Source organism: Fusarium pseudograminearum, chromosome 4 (assembly GCF_000303195.2).
Source record: "Fusarium pseudograminearum CS3096 chromosome 4, whole genome shotgun sequence".
In the NCBI taxonomy this organism is placed as follows: Eukaryota; Fungi; Ascomycota; class Sordariomycetes; order Hypocreales; family Nectriaceae; genus Fusarium; species Fusarium pseudograminearum.
This window is the reverse complement of record NC_031954.1, coordinates 6,308,999-6,329,144: the sequence shown is the minus strand read 5'-3', so window position 1 is coordinate 6,329,144 and position 20,146 is coordinate 6,308,999. Positions and strand designations below refer to the sequence as shown.

The following is a 20,146-nucleotide window of genomic DNA, read 5'->3' as shown; positions in this document are numbered from 1 at the left end:
CAGCTCTTATTGTAGAAGCAGTTACAACCACCACAAACTATCTTTAGGTTTTACAACCTTGCAGCTCAATCTTCATATCATCTTCTGATCCAAAACAATAAAAATCGATATTCACAGCAAGGATCCAATGCCTGAAAATCCTCGTCAGGGAAAGCTACGCTATTTACTCACTAACACGAGATGGAAACAGGGTCGGATATAGGCTGTCACGTGGGTCAGGTCTGGGCCACATATTCCCATCGTGAAGATCCTGGTTGGTCAAATTCGACTTCACATCCTATTTGTTAACCTATATGTCGTTTATCCCGATACAATTATACGATACTTCTACATAATGGCGTTCAAGATTGTTGTCCCTTCGGAAAAGGAGGTCCCTGGCGTTGCTGACACCTTCTTTGCTGCCATGGACATCAACCTGTTGATGCACTCACAATTCCCTACCCCTAAGAGCAAAGAGTTTATGTATGGGTGGCTTCTAAAGGACACCATGGATCATATTCAAAGCGCTGACAAGGGTGTTCTTGTCGCGCGTGATCCAGAGACTGGGAAGATAGCAAGTTTCGCCAAATGGAATATCCAGCGGCAACCGCGGCTGGGGGAAGAGGAGGACCACGACGATGAGGAGTTCCCAGATTACTGTCGGCGTCAGTATCTCGGGCCTTATGCTGCTCTGACCAAAAGCAAAAGGGATAAACTCCTGGGTGAAAAGCCGTATTTCCGTGAGTGTTTCGGAGTTGAGTGGGAACTGACGAAGCGAGGCTCAATGTTGACCGCTATATCCGTCCGTACATGAACTACAAGCTACAATGGAGTCTTTTTACGTGCCATAGCACTAACATCTCTTAGACGTGACATATCTCTGCACAGATCCTGAGTTTGGCGGTCGAGGGGCTGGATCGACTCTGCTTCGCCGAGTGCAGGCTGAGGCGGCTGCAGAAAACATGCCAGTTATCCTTGAGGCGACCATGAATGCAGTATCCTTCTATCAGAAGTTGGGCTACCAGGTCCAGGACAAGCTTGAGATGATGCTTCCAGCGCGTGGCTCAGACGAACCAACTGAACACTATGAAGAGAGGATTATGATTTGGCAGCAGCAGGCACGCGATTAAGTTCCAAAAAGAGTTCTACTGTTACACATGCACACAAACCGCCGCTAAACGTTGTCGCCAATCGTCCCCACCTTCACGTGGCGGATATTGGTCTCTAATATGACATCGATGGACGGGCCGTTTAGAGAGTCCGAGTATGTTACAAAACCTGACGGACTCAACACTTGCTGGATGGAATTACGTCGCAATTGCATATTGGCAGAGTCATGCCCACAGTACACAGACAGAACAGGCGGATACAGACGGATTAGATCAACACCAACAAAAGCTCTGGACCCAACGATGACGCTCCTCAGACATTCTTCACCCTAATTCAGTTGACAAGTGTGGCCCGTGCAGTAAATAGATGCCGGGACAGAGCCGGCCCCACGACACAAGCAAGCAAGGGTCGAGTCTCTTCCCTTGCTGAGTCAAGATCGGGGAACATGGGACTTTCTCGGATCGAGAGGGCTTCTTCTATGAGCCAATCATAGGAGACGTATTGTACGAAAATGATCTCACAGTTGCTAAGATCTTGCTTGGTGGAAGAGGTTGCATGCGGGGCAGCTCTCAGTTGTTGCTGGAAGGCCTGATGTGTCACCGAGAGCTATGTATTCTGAGAAAGCAGTTGAGAACCCATTACTAACGAATTCTGGTTCCAGGCATTCATGCAACATATGTTTTGTTATCAACGTGGGAGGGACAAGACGATGATCACTTGGCAGCCGGAGATAAACTGGCTGATGACAGGATAATTTTGGCCAACAGGCAACGTTATGATAGTAGTTGACCGAGTTTGCACGTCGTGCAACAAAAAAGCATCGGGTCGGACCGGGATCCCGTCAGTTATCAAGTAACCGATGCTGGGCACAGCAGTGAGTATGTGATAACCTGTCTACCTTGCCTATACCCAGCGTTTTTGATAGAGATAGGGGAGATTTGCGGTGTTTTGAACGTTGATGAAAGACAACCCAACGGGAAGGATCAAGAAACGGTGGGTGAATTTACCAATGAGATACAGGTAGGAAATATCAATTTAGCCGCTACTTAGGATTTTGTGTTTGACTGCAGCGGTAAATAAAACCCCGGACGAGCCATTACGTTACAACAACTGCCGGACCATGCAGAATGAGGCAAGACAAGTCCATAGATGGTTTTCCATTTGGTAATGGGCTCAGAGAGACGCCCTTGGTCAGCTGGTAGTAAGTACTTACTTTTCACCGCGTCGGCGGTTATTGTATCAAGTACAGTATACTTTTGCGCCTCTCAAATGGTCTCAGGATGGTGTTGGAGCTGGCATCTGTGGTTGTGCAGAAAAATGTCTCTCAAGGCTGGGGTGGTTCCTCTTTTTCTCATGTCGGGTCGCGATTTAACTTATCTTTTGCCATTATGTATTTCTATCTCATTTTCTTTCTCAGAGATAAGCTTTAACCGTCCATTCAACTTACGACCCTTATCCTCACTCGCTCGCATGTACGCAAGCCGCAGTAACAACACCAGACCTGGACCTGGACCTGGGCTTGGGCTCGGGCTTGCCTAGACTCCCCGCGATTATTCATGATGTGACCGACCCGGTTCTTCCCTCGGCTTAAAGAAAATGAGTTGATGATGATCTCTTGTCTGGGCGTCGTCTCACGGTTTTGTGTTGGCGACAGAGCGCCGCTGCCGAAAGACTCGTCTCACGTCGTGCTACTCTTTTGCACGGATACATGACTGGGGTTGTATCTCGCTACCTGATTGGACATGATTCATGCTTGTAGCATTTCCCCGCCAATGTCTGTCGATAAGTTACCAAAGAATGCATTTGAAGATAGGGTCTAATAAGGGTCTCGGTTTGGCGTTTCGCTATTAACTCATCAACCCCAGACCCTGCACATAACCAACTAATGAACATCAATCAGTATCGGCCAACTTGAAATGCCATTTTGGGAACATTGCTCCGGACTTTTTAACTTGCTTTAAGAGTCCGGCTCAAGAAAGAGCACCATTGACAAGGCTTGTCCCGAAAAAACTTCGGGGAGGATCTGGAGAACCCGGAAAAGGACCCTTTGAAAGGGTAGCAACTCTAAGCTTTAGGTACAGTCTGTCGTAGTTTAGGTAGGTCAGGTACTTTTTTGCATGCGGGGAATACCATCAAGTCGGATGTATCCTTTCTCGTCTCGTTTCCCTCCTCTCACATGCTGTTTTTCTTTACACTTTCTTAGTACTGGTACTGTAACAGTATCACCATCATCGTTGTCGTCGTCTTCCACTGCTGCTCTCTACACATCTCCCACTTCTTGACCTTTTTTCCCCTACAATTCTCGCCAATCGCCTCGCAGGTGTTGTATTGGAACCAACGACAAATAATTCACGGCTACATGCGGACAACTATTCTGATATAAATACGAAGAGTAAGTGACGGTGTTGGCGCCATTTTTGCTTAATGACGTCGGATCTGATAGGACGTCTGTTAGCTTATCTCACTGTCATCATTCCCTGTCCTCGGAAAGCTCCTGCGCTACTGCAGTACAGCATCGCTATCAATCAATATCAAAATCAAAAAGCAGGTGCGACTCTTTCATAATATCCTTCTCCAAAAAGAGAAGGCAGTTAGTCGTCGAATCAGGTCAGGCAAGAACAAAGGTTGCGGCGATCGAGAAAGGAAGGAAGGGACGAGACCCTGCCTGCATTCCAATCCAATCCAATCCAATCCAATCCTGATCCCCCAGTTCCCCAGGCTTTGGTCCCCGCCTACAGAATTGAAACAGTCAATCTACCAACCAACCAGATAAACAGAGCACAGCTGACAGCTCACAACGGGCGTACCAAGACAAGCAATTTGTCACTCTGTGCTGCCAGTATCATACATCCAAGATCATGCCCCGTTGAATCGCTTAACTATTGCGCCGCACTGCATTCGCATCATCGCCGCACAGTTTCCGGAACATCGCATCGTCTCGCCTCGCATCTTGTCTTGTCTGTAACGCAAACAACGTATTACAGTCCAGATAACATCGGATCGGCTGTGGAAGGAACAGATGCAAGAGAGGGAGAAATATCACAAAAAAAGTAACTGACTCAAATAAGGACCGAGTTCGGTACACGACTCTCTTAGTCAATACTAATACTCACTCAATACCGTCCAAACAATAGCCTCCCCGCTTGCAGAAAAAAAAGCCTTATCAGACAGATAACGACCGGTACTCGACCGAACAACTCTGACTCCATCGGCGCCCATCTGCGCCCGCCAGCCTAGTCCCTGGCATTGGCAATTGGATCCAATCCCAGCATCTTGGATTGGATCCTACATACGGATCCCACCCTTGGCCTTTTGCCCTCACTTTCTACTCACTTACACACTCTGCTCGGGCCATTTCTTATCTTTTTCCTCCCTCCTTCTTTACATTCTGGACCTTGTCAGCTCTGTTCCGCCTTGCTTCTGGCCTTGTCTCGTCTTTGCCTTGCATCACCTCACGTCGCTTCTTCCCGCTTTCCCCAGATTCTCTCTTATCTCACACCAACAGTTGACTCGTGTCGCGTGTCTATCTTCTATCAACACCCTCGAACTCGATTTGGATAACGTGGTTCTATTAGATATCGTTACCTATTATCTTGCTTCTCAGTGGTCGTAGCTCTAACATATTGCGTCACTGTCACTATCACTGGTCGTCTCCGTGGGCCTATCGCCTATCTACCTACAGTATCTTAGGTCTTATCGTCACCACCATCGGAAATCTGCTGTACGACGTTGAACTGTACCCCCAAAGAGGCTGACAATTGCCAAAGAGCCACTGAGGCTCAGCCATTCTGCGCCCGTTACTTGCAGGGCAGCGGGCGCTTGTATTCTTGTGTAGCACAGCACAGCACAGCACAGCACAGCACAGCTCAACTACCTATCCCCTGGAGTTGTGTGTGCCCTGGCAGCAACATACCATCTGCTGATAGCGAGCATCTATCTATCTATCTATCTCTCTATCTGCCGCCCTGGATCTAATCTGCTCCTACCATGTCTCCCCAGTCTTCAGCCCCGGTACAGAGGACGGCGCCTATCGCCATTGCTCCTAAACCTCCTCGTCCTGAACCCTCTCCTTATCGCCACGACAGTTTTCATAGGCTTGAGATGGGTCACGGAGTTGCCAATTCTGCACCCATTGAGGGTTCATCGTTCAACGCCTCCTCCATCCCACCCTGTCTATCATGCCGATACTCACGCGTCAACTGTATCCCTAACGATGATGACGACGGTTGCATTCAATGCCAAGCTGCTGGCTCCGAATGTTCCCTTTCTTCCAGTCCTCAGTCCCGAAAGAGGAAACTAAACGGTGATGCTAGCGAAGATATCATCGGGAAAAGAAGGTCAGAACAATCCGAAATCCCCATATTCATCCCCATATCCATCTTCATGCCGAAGAGCCCTCCACAATCATCCTGGCTTGACTGCTCCACTGGTCCCCGCGCCTTCTCCTTGCGTCTATCATTCCCTTCTGCACTCCGTTCTTCTCTTTGACAATCATCACATTACTCGTATTTTTTTACCTTGCATGCCTTTGTCTGACATATGATTGGTCTCGTACAGTTCACCGGGTCTTACATCCAGGCGACGAAACCATAATTCCAGCCTCTCAAGCACCGCCGCTAGCAGTTCGTTTCTTGAAGAGATGGCCAACGTCGGCGGCCCTACCATGCTGAAACGCACGCTGGGCCTCCAAGATGACCGTTACAGCCAATATATTGGCCCTACCACCGACTTTGAGCCATCACTTATCAATCTTTCTTCCTTCGATCCCCATGACGAGAGTCTCTTGTCCAGAGGTACCCTTCGCAAAGTCAGCGAGCACGACACTTTCTTGATGTTGCCTGACTCTAGCACTCCGGGGCACGAGCATGTGACGCAAGATGCCGATCACATTGAGTCCATCGTGGCACCCCATGGAAGGCATCTTATCGATCTTTACTTCAGCGTTGTTCATCCAGGATTTCCCATTATTCAAAAACATGTCTTTATGGAAAAGTATGAACGATCTTACAGAGAGTTTTCGCCGCCACTACTAGCAGCTGTGTATATTATTGCCATCAATTGGTGGGATCAAAGCGAGGAGTTGGCTGGAAAGCCACGGCCCAACGTCAAGGAGCTCGAAAGCCTTATTCGGGCAACTCTGGATGAGGCAACCTTTCGCCCAAAACTTTCGACAATCCAAGCTGGTCTACTACTCTCTCAACGACCTGAGGGTGACCAATGGGCTCCTACTGCCCAGTTAGTGGCACTCGGTCACGAGTTGGGGCTGCACCTTGATTGTACACATTGGAAGATACCACCTTGGGAAAAGGGTTTAAGAAAACGACTGGCATGGGCTCTTTACATGCAAGACAAATGGGGTGCTCTTGTTCATGGGAGACCGTCGCATATCTTTGCTACTAACTGGGGTGTTCAGCCTCTTACCGCAAACGATTTTCCAGATGTCGAATGGGATGAGAACGACCCAGATGAAAAACTTGATATTGAGAAGGGACGAGTATTGTTCACTCGTGCGGTACAACTTTCAGAAATCCTTTCAGAAATTCTCGACACATTTTATACCCTCCAAGCCATGAATACGGTCGCAAACGCGGGCAAGCAGGGAACGCAACTGGTGTTATCACTCGCGAAGCCAATCCAGCTCAAGCTTAAGGAGTGGTACGGAGGATTACCGCAACTCATTCGCTTGGACTCTTCATACTCTTCTCTTAACCCTTCTTCTAGCAGGTTGTCGAGTATTGGATATCTCCACTTGGCATACTTTGCGGCCGAAATCACTCTCCATCGGCGGATTATTCGATCATTAGCTTCGCCATCCAGCTCTGTCGACTCTTACGTACAGCACATATGTCGCAGCGCCGCCAAGGCACGTCTCATTTCTGCCATGGATTTTGTCAATCGTCTTGGGCCGAACCACCTACGCTCGTTTTGGTACTTTGCTTCCAAGACTAATTTTGCGTTGATTGGGACGTTTGGCTCTCTTCTTTGGGCGACATCACCTGGACGCGAAGAAGCTGACTGGTATCGACGACGACTGGGAGAGTACCGATGGACTCTCTCTGTGAGCTCAAAACCTGGCGAAGGCACAGGCTTGACTGAGTTCGCCATGACAATGTTGGATATTTCGACGGGTTTGCTCAAGCAGCTACCGGAAAAGCCTTCGATGAGTCGGAATGGAAGCCACGCTGATCTGTCGGTTTCTGCGCCGCCTATCTTCAGTGGCGGTATCTTGGACAGTCTGGGTAGCAGGCCCACTGCAGCAGAAATCAGTGCTATGCGTAGTCCACGCACCGACGACGAAGAGGAGATGGAGGAGATGGATAGTAGCGACGACGACATGGAAGATTATCCTCGGATGTAGGGCGAGAGCAAGACAACATACACGACATTTAACAAAAGGAAAAGGGTTCGATATTCCAATGGTTGAAGATTAGGAACGATTCGAGGGTATTGTTTGGAATATGCAGCCACGGCTCACATCTTTCGGGCGTTTATGTTGTTGCTGCGTTGTGTTTTGGTACGACTGCGGAGTTGGATTGGCATTGGCATCGACATTTTTGTCATCCTTTTTAAGGTCTTATCATTGATGATTTTTCTTTCTGATCATTACGGTTTGGGACGAATGATACCTGGGTTTCTCTTTCTCGAGGCCCCTCTGGAAGGGCTCGAGACATGACGGGATGGCATGCAAGCGCATATGAGATTCAAGCATGGAGAGTATTGTATTGTGTGAAGTGAGCTGAGCATGGTCTACTTAGAATGGATTGTTATGAGTTACGTATAATACGAGAAATGGCATTACTAGTGAATGAGTTCTTCGAGTGTCGTCTTTCCTCTTTACTCCGGAAAATTTGGAGGTTGTATGTTTTTAGGAGCAGTGCTAGTTTCATAAAATCAGTTTCCCAATCAAAGGATGGGCATCATTTTGCAATTTCTCCTTGAAGGTGCTTTTGTAATATTGCGTCTAAAGGTAGTACGATAGCGTTGATATCACCTTGAGTCTTCCTTGTCAGTGGCTGATTTGAACCATTTCTAAGTTATAAAAGAGGAGAGGAAGAACTGATACAATGGAACTATGTCTATGGATGTGATAGATCTTTAAAAAAATACTTAATTGTCACATCCTAGGTGTCGAAATCCATGCTACATAGTAATAGCAGTCAGCATCTCTAGGTATCAACGCTCTTCAACTGTTGTCCCACATTTCTGCCCATAGCCACAGCACAAGCCACCACTCAGAAACAAAGAAAAGGACTAATTGCCCGCCACGTCAACCTTAAGTTTGTCTCATCTGCAACTAACAGTTAAACGTCTACGAGCTTCAGGTGCAGGCCATTTGAACCGCAAGACCAGATCCTTCTCGTTTATTTCTTCTCGTACTCTTACTCTTTTTACTTTGTATATTCTTTCACGTTCGACCTATCTCTTCACTTTCAATGGCTTCCAAGAAGGAAGGCCAATTGGCCAAGGCGACTGGCGCGCCTGAGGACTTCACTCCCGAACGCTTTGAGAAGGAACTCAAGGACCTTGCGGCAAAGGCCAAGGAGAATACTTTTGCCAATCGTGCTACTAAACAGGCTCTTGTATACTTCAAGACACTGATGCTCCTGGGCTTGTTGGGCGTCGCCTCGAGCGCGTCGCAACTTAACTTGTCCCCTATCTATGGCTCCATTCCCGCCGCGGTCACGCACTCGACTGCTCTCAAGGTCGCCTGCTTCATTGGCTGGGCAGGCAATTTAATCCTCAACATGTATCTTCCTTTATCGACGATGCAGCTTCTTCCGCTTATCGCGCTGAACATCCCGGCTATTCAGTTCCTCACGGGTTGCTTCACTGATCGTCTTGGCAATTGGTGGGGCCCTCTTCTCATTGAGAGTCTCACTATATACCCTTTGGCTATCTCTTCAGCCGCTGCCGTCGCCGATATTCTTGAGGACGCGGATCTGAGTGTTCTCCCCAAGTTCTTCGCCGATGCGGCGCCTGGCATTGTCTCTTGGTCGCTGTACAGGCTGGCTGAGAACACGTCAATGGACAAACTTCAGGGTGTTATTGGCAGCACCTTTGTGCTTACTCGTGTTGGTTTGGAACTGTTCGTGGGTGCCATCTATGCTCTCATGGCACCATCCAAGTACCTTGTCCTGGCTATTCCTGCTCTGTTACATACTGCAGTTTTGAACACTCATGTCATGACGCCCATGGCCACAGAGTCTCTCAACAACACCCTCCTGGCTCAAAATTGGACTCTTCTGGACCGTCGCGAGTCATTGACTGGTTACGTCTCGGTTATTGAGAGCCTGGAAATGGGTTACCGTCTGATGCGATGTGACCACAGTCTTCTTGGAGGACAATGGGTCCATGTTGGCGGCCGAAAGGTGTCTGAGCCTATCTATGGTGTTTTTGTCATGCTCGAAGCTGTTCGTCTTGTTGAGCGTGAGACCCCTCTGGCCGACAATGAAGCTAGTGCTCTCAACATGTAAGTCACTGTTTGATTGTGTTATTCTTATCTTTTCAGCGACTCACTAACATGATACAGTGGACTTGGTATCGGAACCACGCCTTCTGCTTTTGTCAGGCACGGTATCGACACTACTATTGTTGAGATTGACCCTGCAGTTCATGAGTTTGCTCAGAAATACTTTGACCTCCGCGAGAACAACCCCGCTGCCATTCACGATGCGGTCTCGTACACTGCTGATCTGGTCAACCAATCCAAGACTTTTGACTACATCGTTCATGATGTGTTTACTGGCGGTGCTGAGCCCGTTGACCTCTTCACTCTCGAGTTCCTGCAGGGCTTGGGCGACTTGCTGAAGCCTGATGGAGTTATTGCTATCGTAAGTTACTCGAACATCAGTATTGCGTCCATCCGTTAACTTGACCCTTCAGAACTACGCTGGCGACTTTGGTCTTCCTACTCCCGCGCTCGTCTATCGCACCATCAAGCAGGTCTTCCCCTCGTGCAGAACCTTCCGTGAGCACCCGCGTGACGAGAAGAACGTCGAGAAGTGGGGAAGCGACTTTACCAACATGGTCATCTTCTGCCGCAAGACTCCTGGAGATATCAAGTTCCGCCGTCCCCGCACCGGTGACTTCCTCGACAGCCAGGTTCGCCGAAACTTGCTGTTGCCCAAGCACGAGATCAAGGAGCAGGTCTTCCTCGATGATGAAGGCACGGATATTCTTGCCAAGAACGACACGAGCAAGGTGACCAAGTGGCACCAGTCTAGCGCTGCCGGGCACTGGAACATCATGCGCGAAGTTCTGCCTGGTAAGGTCTGGGAACAGTGGTAAAGAAGTCTCATCTGCTCTACACATACTTTGTACCATTGTGTATATATTTGCCCTGCCTTGGATATCAGGGGTATCCAGTAGATATATCGTCTTGGCTCCTATTGCATAAATAGACAATTATACTGCCATTACTCCAGCTCGACTAGTAATCATTTTCAAACTATTATAGCATTTTTGACATGCTATTTGCTATCCGTAGTCATGCCGTTTGAGAGTTCTGCCAAGTAGCTTGGCATTTCAATCCTAGCCACGGCTTCTTCAACAGCCGTCCATATGAAGTGGCAAACCCCCTGTCCGAACTGTATCATGAACTAATTGACACCCCAAATCCTTCTGGCCGCCGTCCCACCTTTGTGTAGGTATCTTGGCGCTTCCAGGAGCAATCTTTATTCTGAGCATGACGGTGTGGTGAAGATCGGTTTCCCAAGGTGGAAGGCGACAGGCATGTCTTATTCGCACCGACGCCTCAGTCAAGGGTCAGGATGCGATTCTAGACATAAGCTCGAAACATGATGGGTAAGGGTTACCATGGGGTGCTGAAGTTTATGATGGGGTGGTATGCTACTGGCGGTCTTTCTAGGGTAGGTGTTTTCAAAATGGAAGCGAGTCACTGTGGTGGTTTTAGTGTTATAGCCAGTCGAAGAGTTTAGATTTTTGGAGTCTGTTTGTCCATTTATTTGTTTATTTTATACATTTTTGGTCATTAATGCTCTCGTTTTGTCATTATTTTGCATCCGGCTTATTTTTATGTTTATTACTTCTAGTAAAATGTTGGTCATCGAGAACATGAAGTTATTACCTCCAAGGTGAAATGTGGTGCAAATACTGGGTACATTTCGCTAAATTGGGTATATGGGATGTTGACGAACTGAGTAAACCAATAATTTTACCACATGTGTGAGTTCAACTCACTGGATCTAGCGATGGTTCAAGATATTCAGTCCGTAGTGGTGAAGCTCAAACTCGAATTAGTGGATCAGATTATGGACATCCGAAAGTGAAGACGCGACACGCGATGTATGTCGGAGCAAATAATAAGTAACGGTTCGGACCATTACGTGCTAATTGATTGGGTTATGTGGTTACACCGAGTTCATTGGGGGTGTTGGCTGGGTTCTTAGCGATGTTACGGTGATCAACCGTTGAAGATCAACGGTCTTGCTGCCGGTTCGTGTGACGACAAATACTGGGTATTTGAGATTCGAACAAAGCCACACTGCAGATTGGGTGCTTGACTTATACACAAATGCCCGAAGGGTCCATATCATTTAGTTTAGTTTGATTCTTTAATTCGAACCTGTAAAAACACGCACATTAGAATTTAGGCGTTGTGTAAGGTTATTACTCAAATCCGGGGTATTTATGTAGGGTAAGATTTGGCTGCATCTCAAGTGCCCGTGTCTAGTTCGCTTTAGGAAACTATGACCCAGTTCTCCTCCCGTTCCTTGTCATTACTCGGGCGCGTTCGGGTTGGGTACAAGTTGAGGCTCCACATGACTGGAAGGGCCCGAGAATATATAGAATTTAGGTAATGTCCTGGCCTTGTCCAGTTCTCCATTCCTCATTACCTATCCGTACCATTCATTACCATTGCTATTATGTTATTCCGTCAACCTACCTGCCTACCTAGTCAGGTAGGTGATAAAATATTCAATATCCTCGGTAATATGACCATCAATCATAAAAGGCAGGACAGGCGACAGGGTGCCTGTTGACCTGATTGTCGTCACTGTCAGCCAACAGCATCTCTTCCTTTGCCCCGCCATCTCTTCTCTCGGTCACTGTCCGAGAGGGTGTCTCTGTCTGTCATGTTAATTCATCTGATCAAGAGAATGCAAGCAGCATTTCTCTTCTCTTTTTATTTCTTTTCCTTCAATCGAACGGTTCTTGAAATATGAACTTATTTCCACCGTCGAAAACTCCATCCTCTTGTTTCACCAACCTGGCTGCCTTCCAAGTTGGGAACCGTTTCCGCTTAATCAGATCCACGGGACCATCAATAACACCTCGCTGTTATAGCAATAGCAAATCTCGCCTCTTCTATTCTTGTCATGCGGCATCAGTATGCCCTTCAGTTTCCGTTCTGCTATACCTCTTCCAGTGGACCGTCTTGTATCAAGCGCCCACCAGGCCTGGTCACGTCGTCTCAGTCTAGCCGTAAGAGCCGCCGTCTCCGACATGTCGAGTTTCACATCTAGATATGCTACGTCGGATCTCGACGAAACATCACGATATTCCCAATTCCACCCAATCACGATACGTCTTGCGCCACCAAACAAACACCTACGCGAGTCGGCTCGAACAAAGCCAGTTTGACCCAAGACTATCCTCTGAAACTGGATATCCGTTGCAAGTGCAACTCTACTTCTCTGCCTCTGCCTCTCAAGTGGCCATGTCCGCCTGTCAAAGACTCTGGTAACATTCCTCATTGTTGCATCGCATTTCATTCTCTCTTTCCTTTCCCTCTTTCCGCCCCCATTCTCTTCTCATCTCACATACTGCTAAAGTATTGTAGATTTGGTGTCTTGGTTGATCCAAGAACGCATTCGTTTCTATCTTTTCTCTTTTCTCCTTTCCTCTTCTCCTTACTCTCCTTTCCCACACACTCGTTTCTAATACTAATGTTGTCTTCATGACGGACTCTACCCGTCAGGCCTTAATTGCGGCCTTTACTTTGTAAGTCATTCAATTCATCACCAAAGAACCAACACAATAACAATCCAACAGCGGTTTGGTCGCCTACGCTGGTACCGCTTCCATCTTCTTTCTCAACAAGCGTACCTCCAAGATCACCCGAGATGCACCGAGGCTGGCCCTCATTGCTTTCCTTATTTCTTCAGCCCTTTGGGCCCAATTACAATTTGGCGCCTTCTTACTTAATACCGATTCGACCTCGAGCTGCCAGGTTATGATAGTCTTTGCATCAACATTCGACCAGTTTGCCCGAGTATGCATGCAACAAAGTCTACTATGGACCTTCAGCGCCTTCAGTCTTGTCTCCCTCACCGAGGTTGGAGTCATGCAAGGACTTGTAGTATTGCGACTTATCCTTGGAGGCATCTTCGTAGGCTTTCAGCGCCCACAGCTTGAGACTGTCTGCGTGACGATGACTGCGGTTCTGCCGGTTGGAATCACAGTCTCTGTCACAGACACTGCTTTCATGGCATTCCTCCTCATAAGAGTCATTTCCCGCGGAGCATACTCTGACAACCAAAAGGGAGCCATCACTTCCAACCAGTCCCGTGCAGTTGCAGTTATTGTCTTGGGTTTCATTATCTGGACCGGGGTGAGTTCAAATAAAGGCAGATTCAATCCATATAGCTAACTCTATCCAGACCAGTGCTCCCTTGATGCTGAGTATTGGCCCAATGCCTATAGTTCTGCGAACAACTGTGCCTGCGGTTGGTCTCTTGATATTAATTGGTATGTGTGTACCCGTACTGGTGAACTAAACTGATTATTTAGGCCTTCTCACTTTCTTCCATCATCGGCTGTTTCGCGATATATCCAAACCCGTACAGACGCTAGATGTGCCCGACTTTGATGCTTCGCGAGGCTTTGATACTCGACAGATGTACACTACTGAAATACAAGGCGGTGCCGATTATCGTGATGACTTCGCGGCGACAACAAGGGGCGACTTTACAGGAATGTCCAAGCCTCTACCAGTTGCTACAGAATCCGAGCGACTACCGAATATTTCGATGCCTGCCGCTGGACAAGCGAATGTTGGAATGGGCGGTGTTCCCGTGTTGGGCCAACTGTTTCCCTTACCGAAAACCCAGGCACCACCATTCTCGACAGAACCGATCGAAGTACACCGAGCGATTCCCGAACAGACGATGGTGAACAGATGGAGTTCAGGTTCTAGCTTGGACGAAAGGGCAATGTGGGAGAATGGAGACAACCAGGTTGCTCCACGACTGGAAAATTTCAGCGAAACTACAAAACCATCAGCAGAACCCGAAGTCGCAGTCACCACATCAGCTTTCCTGTCGCCCGGGATGGAGGGAGTTCGCCGACGCTCACCGCGACAGTCCCCTCAGCAGTCTCCCCAGCAGTCTCCTCGACAATCACCTCGACGTCTACCTCTACCATCGCCAGCTTTGTCTCTCTTCCCACGCTCTCCTCGTTCGGTTTCGACTCCGATGAAAGCTCAAGTACAAACTCCCGTCAAAACTACGGAAGATGGTATCGTCAACTTTTCTCTGCCTGTTAAAGCACAATCATTGCACCCACAATCAGCGAAGCTCCAGCCCCCAAAGTCCGCACCTTTGGCTGCCATACCTAGGAGTAATGCGAAGGAAATCTTGAGCAAGAGGGAGGACTCTGCGCGAACACTTTCCGTGGTTCACAGACCCCGACCTATCCCCAGAAAATCGAACATTGACCGTGCTCTTTTCCCAACTGGAGGATCTCCAAGTCTCCAGAACCACAAGCGGTCGCAATCCCTTGGCGCCGATCGATCCAAGCAGCCACTCGACACACCGGCGGATATCGATTATGATCTATCTCGACTAAACGAGTTTGCTAATGTACTTGCTGCCAATGTACCGACACAGAGCGAGACAACAAATCAACGCAATACGAGACGACGATCACGGTCGATGGGTTCGCTCCCGATACAGGCAGCTGACTTAGTGCCGATGCCCCCAATGCCGGAGCTCAGCGAAGCCAAGCCAAAGATGGATCATGGCGACGCGTCGGTAACGTTCCTGAGGACGCCAGAAAGCCTCAACTTAGCCAAGACATCTACACAATCTCCGGAGAGCGTTCAGACTACGGTCATTAAGATGCCTGCAGCGTCAAGATCACCGACAAGCCCGTCTTGGAAACAAGAGCTAGCGAGTAGATACGGACGACGGTCATCGCCTATCCTACCAATTGAGGATTTGAGTGCGCTCACTCCTTCTACGGTACGAGATGATGATATGACGATGGACATGGCTGATGTCCGGTCACCTGCGATGCAAGTCCACCTGCAACGGGCCCTGACAGTGACCGTTACGCCCAAAAGTCAACAGCGGAGCCGACTCGGCGTTGCGGATACCACATTACCGTTCAGAGAGGAGAGCCACCAGTCACCCCTGCCATCTGCGGATGCCAATGTCGGAATTGGATCGGAGCTGCGACGTGCCGAGGAGCTTGAAGCCAAGGTGGGGGATGTGCGTCCAACATTTTCAGCAAGGGGATACTCGACGAGACCACGCCGGAGTGTGCCCCCAGCACCACTTGTTCTCCGCCGGCCCGACAACATGTATGTTGAGCCATCGCCCGTGGAAACCGACGACAGTGTGAGCGTGGAGGGAGTTCTTCAGAATGGTAAGTAAAGATTGCATTGATTTGGACCTGATAATGAGCAATTCTAACAACAAACCAAGATTCTGTTTCTCCGCACGCATCTTATCAGATAACGGAGAATGATAGACTAGCGCTTTTGACAAATCTGGAACTAGAACTCAATCAGCAGGAGCACCAATGGCAGACGATTCGCCATACCATGCTCGCCCGTGATTCGCTGTCTACAGTGGGATCACCGCCTAGCCGAGATTCGCGGTATGGAAGTGCGCGCCAGTCCCAGTCAATTGCCCGTGGGTCAAGGCTTGTCCAGCGCGGTGAATTAGATGCGGACTACGATCTTCTCGCCCTGTTTCCTCAGACCGACATGAAAGCCAACGCAAAGCGCATGCCTAGCTCTACCTACCCCAGGTTTACAGCCCCCTTAGGCACTCCAACCCCTCCAGACACTGATGAAGAGAGCGAATACGACGAGGATGAGCTGGAGGCTCTGATTGGCCAGACTGAGAGCACTCCTGCCAAGGAGGCCGCGCTGCTTTGGCGCCCCACAATGCCCGCGGAGGGCCTTGCTGCCAATATCACAACCTTGTCACTCTGGACCCCGGCTTCCAGACCTGTGGAAGGTTTCGTGCCAAAGGAGATCCCCGGCGAGTCGAAACGTGGCCCCGCGAGGAAGGATCTGAGGCCGCTCGTAATTGAAAGTTCAAGACTATGGGAGAAGTCTGAATCCAAGCCAACATCATCAGATAATGGACTGTGGCAGCCAACATCTCAGGCTAAAACCCAAGTGTTGGATGTCGAAACCCAGCAGCAGCAGGCAAAGCCAACCCGCAACCCCCCTCGACGCATCAGACGTGTTACATTGTTGCCAGATATTCTGGAGAGTCCCAAACCACTGCCTAATAAGCGCGGCACACTTGGGATTTTCCAGTTCCCATGGGGCGATCGATCAGATAGTGCGACAGTAAACCCTTGGCCATTATCGACCATGAGCGTATCTGAGATGATCTATCAGGCTGGTGCGCTTGATGCGGGTGCAGGTGCAGGTGCAAGTGGCATGGGTATGCAGAGTAACGTCTCTCAATTTGACATGGACGACTACGAGCAGGATGATGGAGACTACTACGACGATTCGAGCGAAACGTACGACAGCGACGATGAGGATATGTTTGAGCGTGTCGAGCCTGCGTCTGTGGCCCAGTCAACGGATAAATGGCTCCAGGAGGCCCCACAAGGTAAAATGCATGCATCTCACGAGGACGAGATGGAGGCACGATCAGAATCTGAGTACGAGTAAGTGCGAGCCTAATCTAACGTTGTGGTGTAATTAGAGGAAAAAGCGAGGCTGATTAGGTTTTAATTATAGTGACGAGATTGACTCTGACTCTGGCTCTGGCTCAGACTCAGAGGCAGAACCCATGTTTTTGAAACATTTCAAAAGCTTGGAGCATGAGCCACTGGCAGACATGCACAGCAGCGGTAATGTGAGCGATGACAAAGCCAATCAACGGACAAGTCTCCGCACACAAGACGAGCACGACATTGAACAGACTGGAGATTGGAGTGTAAAAGCCGATACTAGCGCAGCTACCCCCACTACAACACCGACGATGACGCCCACGGATTTTGATCTCCGGGAGCAGGAAGAAGAAAAAACTCGAATCAGGGTCCCAGACCGTCGGCAGCCGCAGCAGATTGCATCAATAAGCATGCCTGTGCCGCAGACGGCTCACTGCTTATTGATGGACGTGGACCAAGCTTCACCTGGCGCACCAATCAGAGCCACTGATTCCCCTCATGCGGATGAAGAGACCTGCACTGACAGGGAGTCCAAGTCCCGTGGCGCCCCAAGCGCAGGGTACCCGTCAGCGCCTGTGCTTCTGTCCCGCTTCCTGGAGCGTTCCATTCCAATTTCTAAGCCTGACGCTGGCGCTGATGCTGATACTGTCTCTCCGAGCCCGCTCAAGCCAAATCCGCTCGTCATTTGCAAATCCGAGACCCCGACAGCCCGAGAGCGAACTTGGGTTAATACCTTGGGATATCCTGAGCTATCTTCTTCCTCTCTTCTTCCATCTCAATTTTCATCTCTCCAACAAGCAACAACTTCCACACTCGAATATTCCATGGCTCTTTGGACTCCCAGCACTCCCGTCGCTCGTCCCAACTACGGACTTTCTCAACCCGATACTGCCACTTGGAACTCGTACCTGCCCACTGGTGAGGCTGCACGCCTTGTTCCTGCCAAGGCCGACATGACTTCTATCAAGAGCAACTCTCTCTGGACTGCACCAGCAAAGAAGGCTGAATACAACAACTTCGGACTTTGGGGAACAAAGCAACCTCTGCCCGGCATGTGGACTCACTCACCCGTCAACACAAAGATTTCATACGGTCTTCCCCAGCCTGACGCAGAGACCTGGGCTACTTATCTTATCGTTCAAGACGATGCCAGCCGAGTAAAGCCTAGAGAGGCCGAGCCTGCATCTGTTTACAGCACATCTTTGTGGGCCCCCACAAAGGCCGCTATTCCCGAAACCCCATCCGAGGATGGTCTCTGGAGCGGATCAAGCTCCGCAGCTTCGGTGAGCGGTTCCGAGTCTTCCACCCTCAGCGATAAGGCGATGGAAGTGGTCAACTTTGGATTGTGGGAGCCTCTTCCCGCTGTTGTTGAAGATGAAGAGCCTGTCGGTCTTTTCAGCCTCAGCCACCGCCGCACCAACTACCGCACAACCAAGATGGCGCCTGCTGCCCAGGGAATGGAACGGGCTCCCCGAAGAGCTCTCGAGGCCTTCCCCGATTTTGGATTTACCCATCTCTGGAACATGGCGCCTCTTTGGGACTCCAAGGCCAATGCTGCTGCTATCAAGCTGCAGCAAGAAATCGACTTGTTGGTTTTGGAGGGTCTATTCAGCCTGAATCATCGCCGCAACACCTTCCGCACTACCTCCGCAAGCCCCGCAGCGCTCGACACACGGCCCAAGCAACGCATCTCGCAGCAATCTCTGCCGCAGCTCACCTCAGATAGCCTCTGGTCCGTGCACACAGCGCGCAAGGATGCTAGCCAAGTCAACTGGCTCTCTCTCTCCACAATCAGGCCGAGAGCGACCTCGGTTGCATCATCCTTCTCTGATAACGACTCTATCATGTCTGTACCCGCACTTACCAGAACCTCTTCCATCAAGTCCGAGAGGTCCCGTCCTGCCGCTACTCCTACAGAGTGGCTCGCTGCTCTCGACGAGGCCATCAAGCTGGGATCTGGCAAGACCCTGGAAATAGATACCGGAGACTCTTACCAGCTCTGGTCCAAGCCTGACGCGGATGTTGACGAGCCTGTTATCGCCTCGGATGAGCTTTGGAGGCCCATGAACAATCGCTTTCTTGAATTGACTCCCACAAAGAGCGAATTCGACCAGATGCATTCCGAGTCTGGTACTTCCCAGCGTGGCCGCACCCAGAAGGCCCGTCCCCCGATGCCTATGTACCCTGGTTCTTCCTCATCTGCCTTCCTCCCCGGAGCAAGCGAGACTCCTCGCGACTTCAGTGCTCAGGCGCTCTGGGCGCAGTCTCAGTCTGACGCCAAGGAAGACGGATCCTGGATGAACAGGTCCATGCGAAAAGGACTGTCATTCGTGCAGCTGTGGTAAACCACGGACCCCTGCATTTGCATTGGCAAATAACGGGAATGAAAGACAACCACGCGGGGTTGCGGGTTTCCTGGTTGTATGACATGACGTTACGATCACCAGATTCTTTCGGACATGGGGGGTTTTGCAAAAAAAAAAAAATACACATTAAAGCGATTGGTATAACATTCTCAACCTGCAGTAGCACGGTAGTTGGGTCGAAACGGATTGCAAGCGTTGCTTTGGATGACTTTTTTCTTTTCTTTTTTTACCGGCGTTGGAACGCGATACGGGAACACATCAACCCATCGCAATAGGCATCTTGTCTCTTTCCGCGTGCATAGCATCTTATCTTGCTCACGCCTAGCGTATGATTAGCATATAGCACGGCACAGTCAACCTGTGCCTCAAAACGTCTGTGACGCATTCGATATCGAATGATAAATTGATCAAAATCATACCAGAAAAGCTCCCCTCTTCTCAATGTGCCTAAAGTGAATGAACATAGACTGCATGCACTGATGTTAACCTCAAGCTTCAGTCGCCATGCTTATATCGTAAGACAATCCATTGTGATTAGCTTGATACCGTGGTAACGAGACATCTCTGTTAGAGCTCAACCGTGATGGATGAGGTACAGAATCACACAAAGCCTTTTCATCTTTGGCTGCTAGAAGTTGACGAGATCATTCCTCAAAGTGACAAGGCTAATTGGCAACATAAAGGTAATTATTACCCTGGGTGGTCTCAAGCTGGCTAGACAAATACACATCGCCCACTTCACAGCTTCAAATGAGCAGAATAATACACACCAACTACAACAATCACCGGAAGATAGACAACGAGAA

The 20,146-nt window shown here is 49.4% G+C and overlaps 4 protein-coding genes across 4 annotated transcripts, besides 3 other annotated features; all 4 read left to right on the top strand.

Annotated features, from left to right (window-relative positions):
- Positions 1–334: 334 nt before the first annotated feature.
- FPSE_03344 (uncharacterized protein) lies at positions 335–1,109 on the top strand (the record flags this gene model as incomplete). Its single annotated transcript, XM_009256463.1, has 2 exons — positions 335–719; positions 847–1,109. 2 exons carry the CDS (start codon positions 335–337, stop codon positions 1,107–1,109), a joined length of 648 nt encoding a protein of 215 aa, XP_009254738.1.
- Positions 1,110–3,760: 2,651 nt separating this feature from the next.
- Positions 3,761–3,788: a microsatellite.
- Positions 3,789–4,922: 1,134 nt separating this feature from the next.
- Positions 4,923–4,955: a microsatellite.
- Positions 4,956–5,020: 65 nt separating this feature from the next.
- Positions 5,021–5,048: a microsatellite.
- Positions 5,049–5,076: 28 nt separating this feature from the next.
- FPSE_03343 (uncharacterized protein) lies at positions 5,077–7,447 on the top strand (the record flags this gene model as incomplete). The annotated part of the gene is made up of 2 exons (XM_009256462.1): positions 5,077–5,426; positions 5,689–7,447. The coding sequence occupies 2 exons, from the start codon at positions 5,077–5,079 to the stop codon at positions 7,445–7,447; spliced, it is 2,109 nt and encodes a 702-aa protein (XP_009254737.1).
- A 1,075-nt stretch (positions 7,448–8,522) lies between these two features.
- FPSE_03342 (uncharacterized protein) lies at positions 8,523–10,377 on the top strand (the record flags this gene model as incomplete). Its single annotated transcript, XM_009256461.1, has 3 exons — positions 8,523–9,559; positions 9,620–9,920; positions 9,973–10,377. 3 exons carry the CDS (start codon positions 8,523–8,525, stop codon positions 10,375–10,377), a joined length of 1,743 nt encoding a protein of 580 aa, XP_009254736.1.
- Positions 10,378–13,009: 2,632 nt separating this feature from the next.
- FPSE_03341 (uncharacterized protein) lies at positions 13,010–19,319 on the top strand (the record flags this gene model as incomplete). The annotated part of the gene is made up of 6 exons (XM_009256460.1): positions 13,010–13,053; positions 13,105–13,663; positions 13,713–13,800; positions 13,843–15,699; positions 15,759–16,968; positions 17,042–19,319. 6 exons carry the CDS (start codon positions 13,010–13,012, stop codon positions 19,317–19,319), a joined length of 6,036 nt encoding a protein of 2,011 aa, XP_009254735.1.
- Positions 19,320–20,146: the final 827 nt, after the last annotated feature.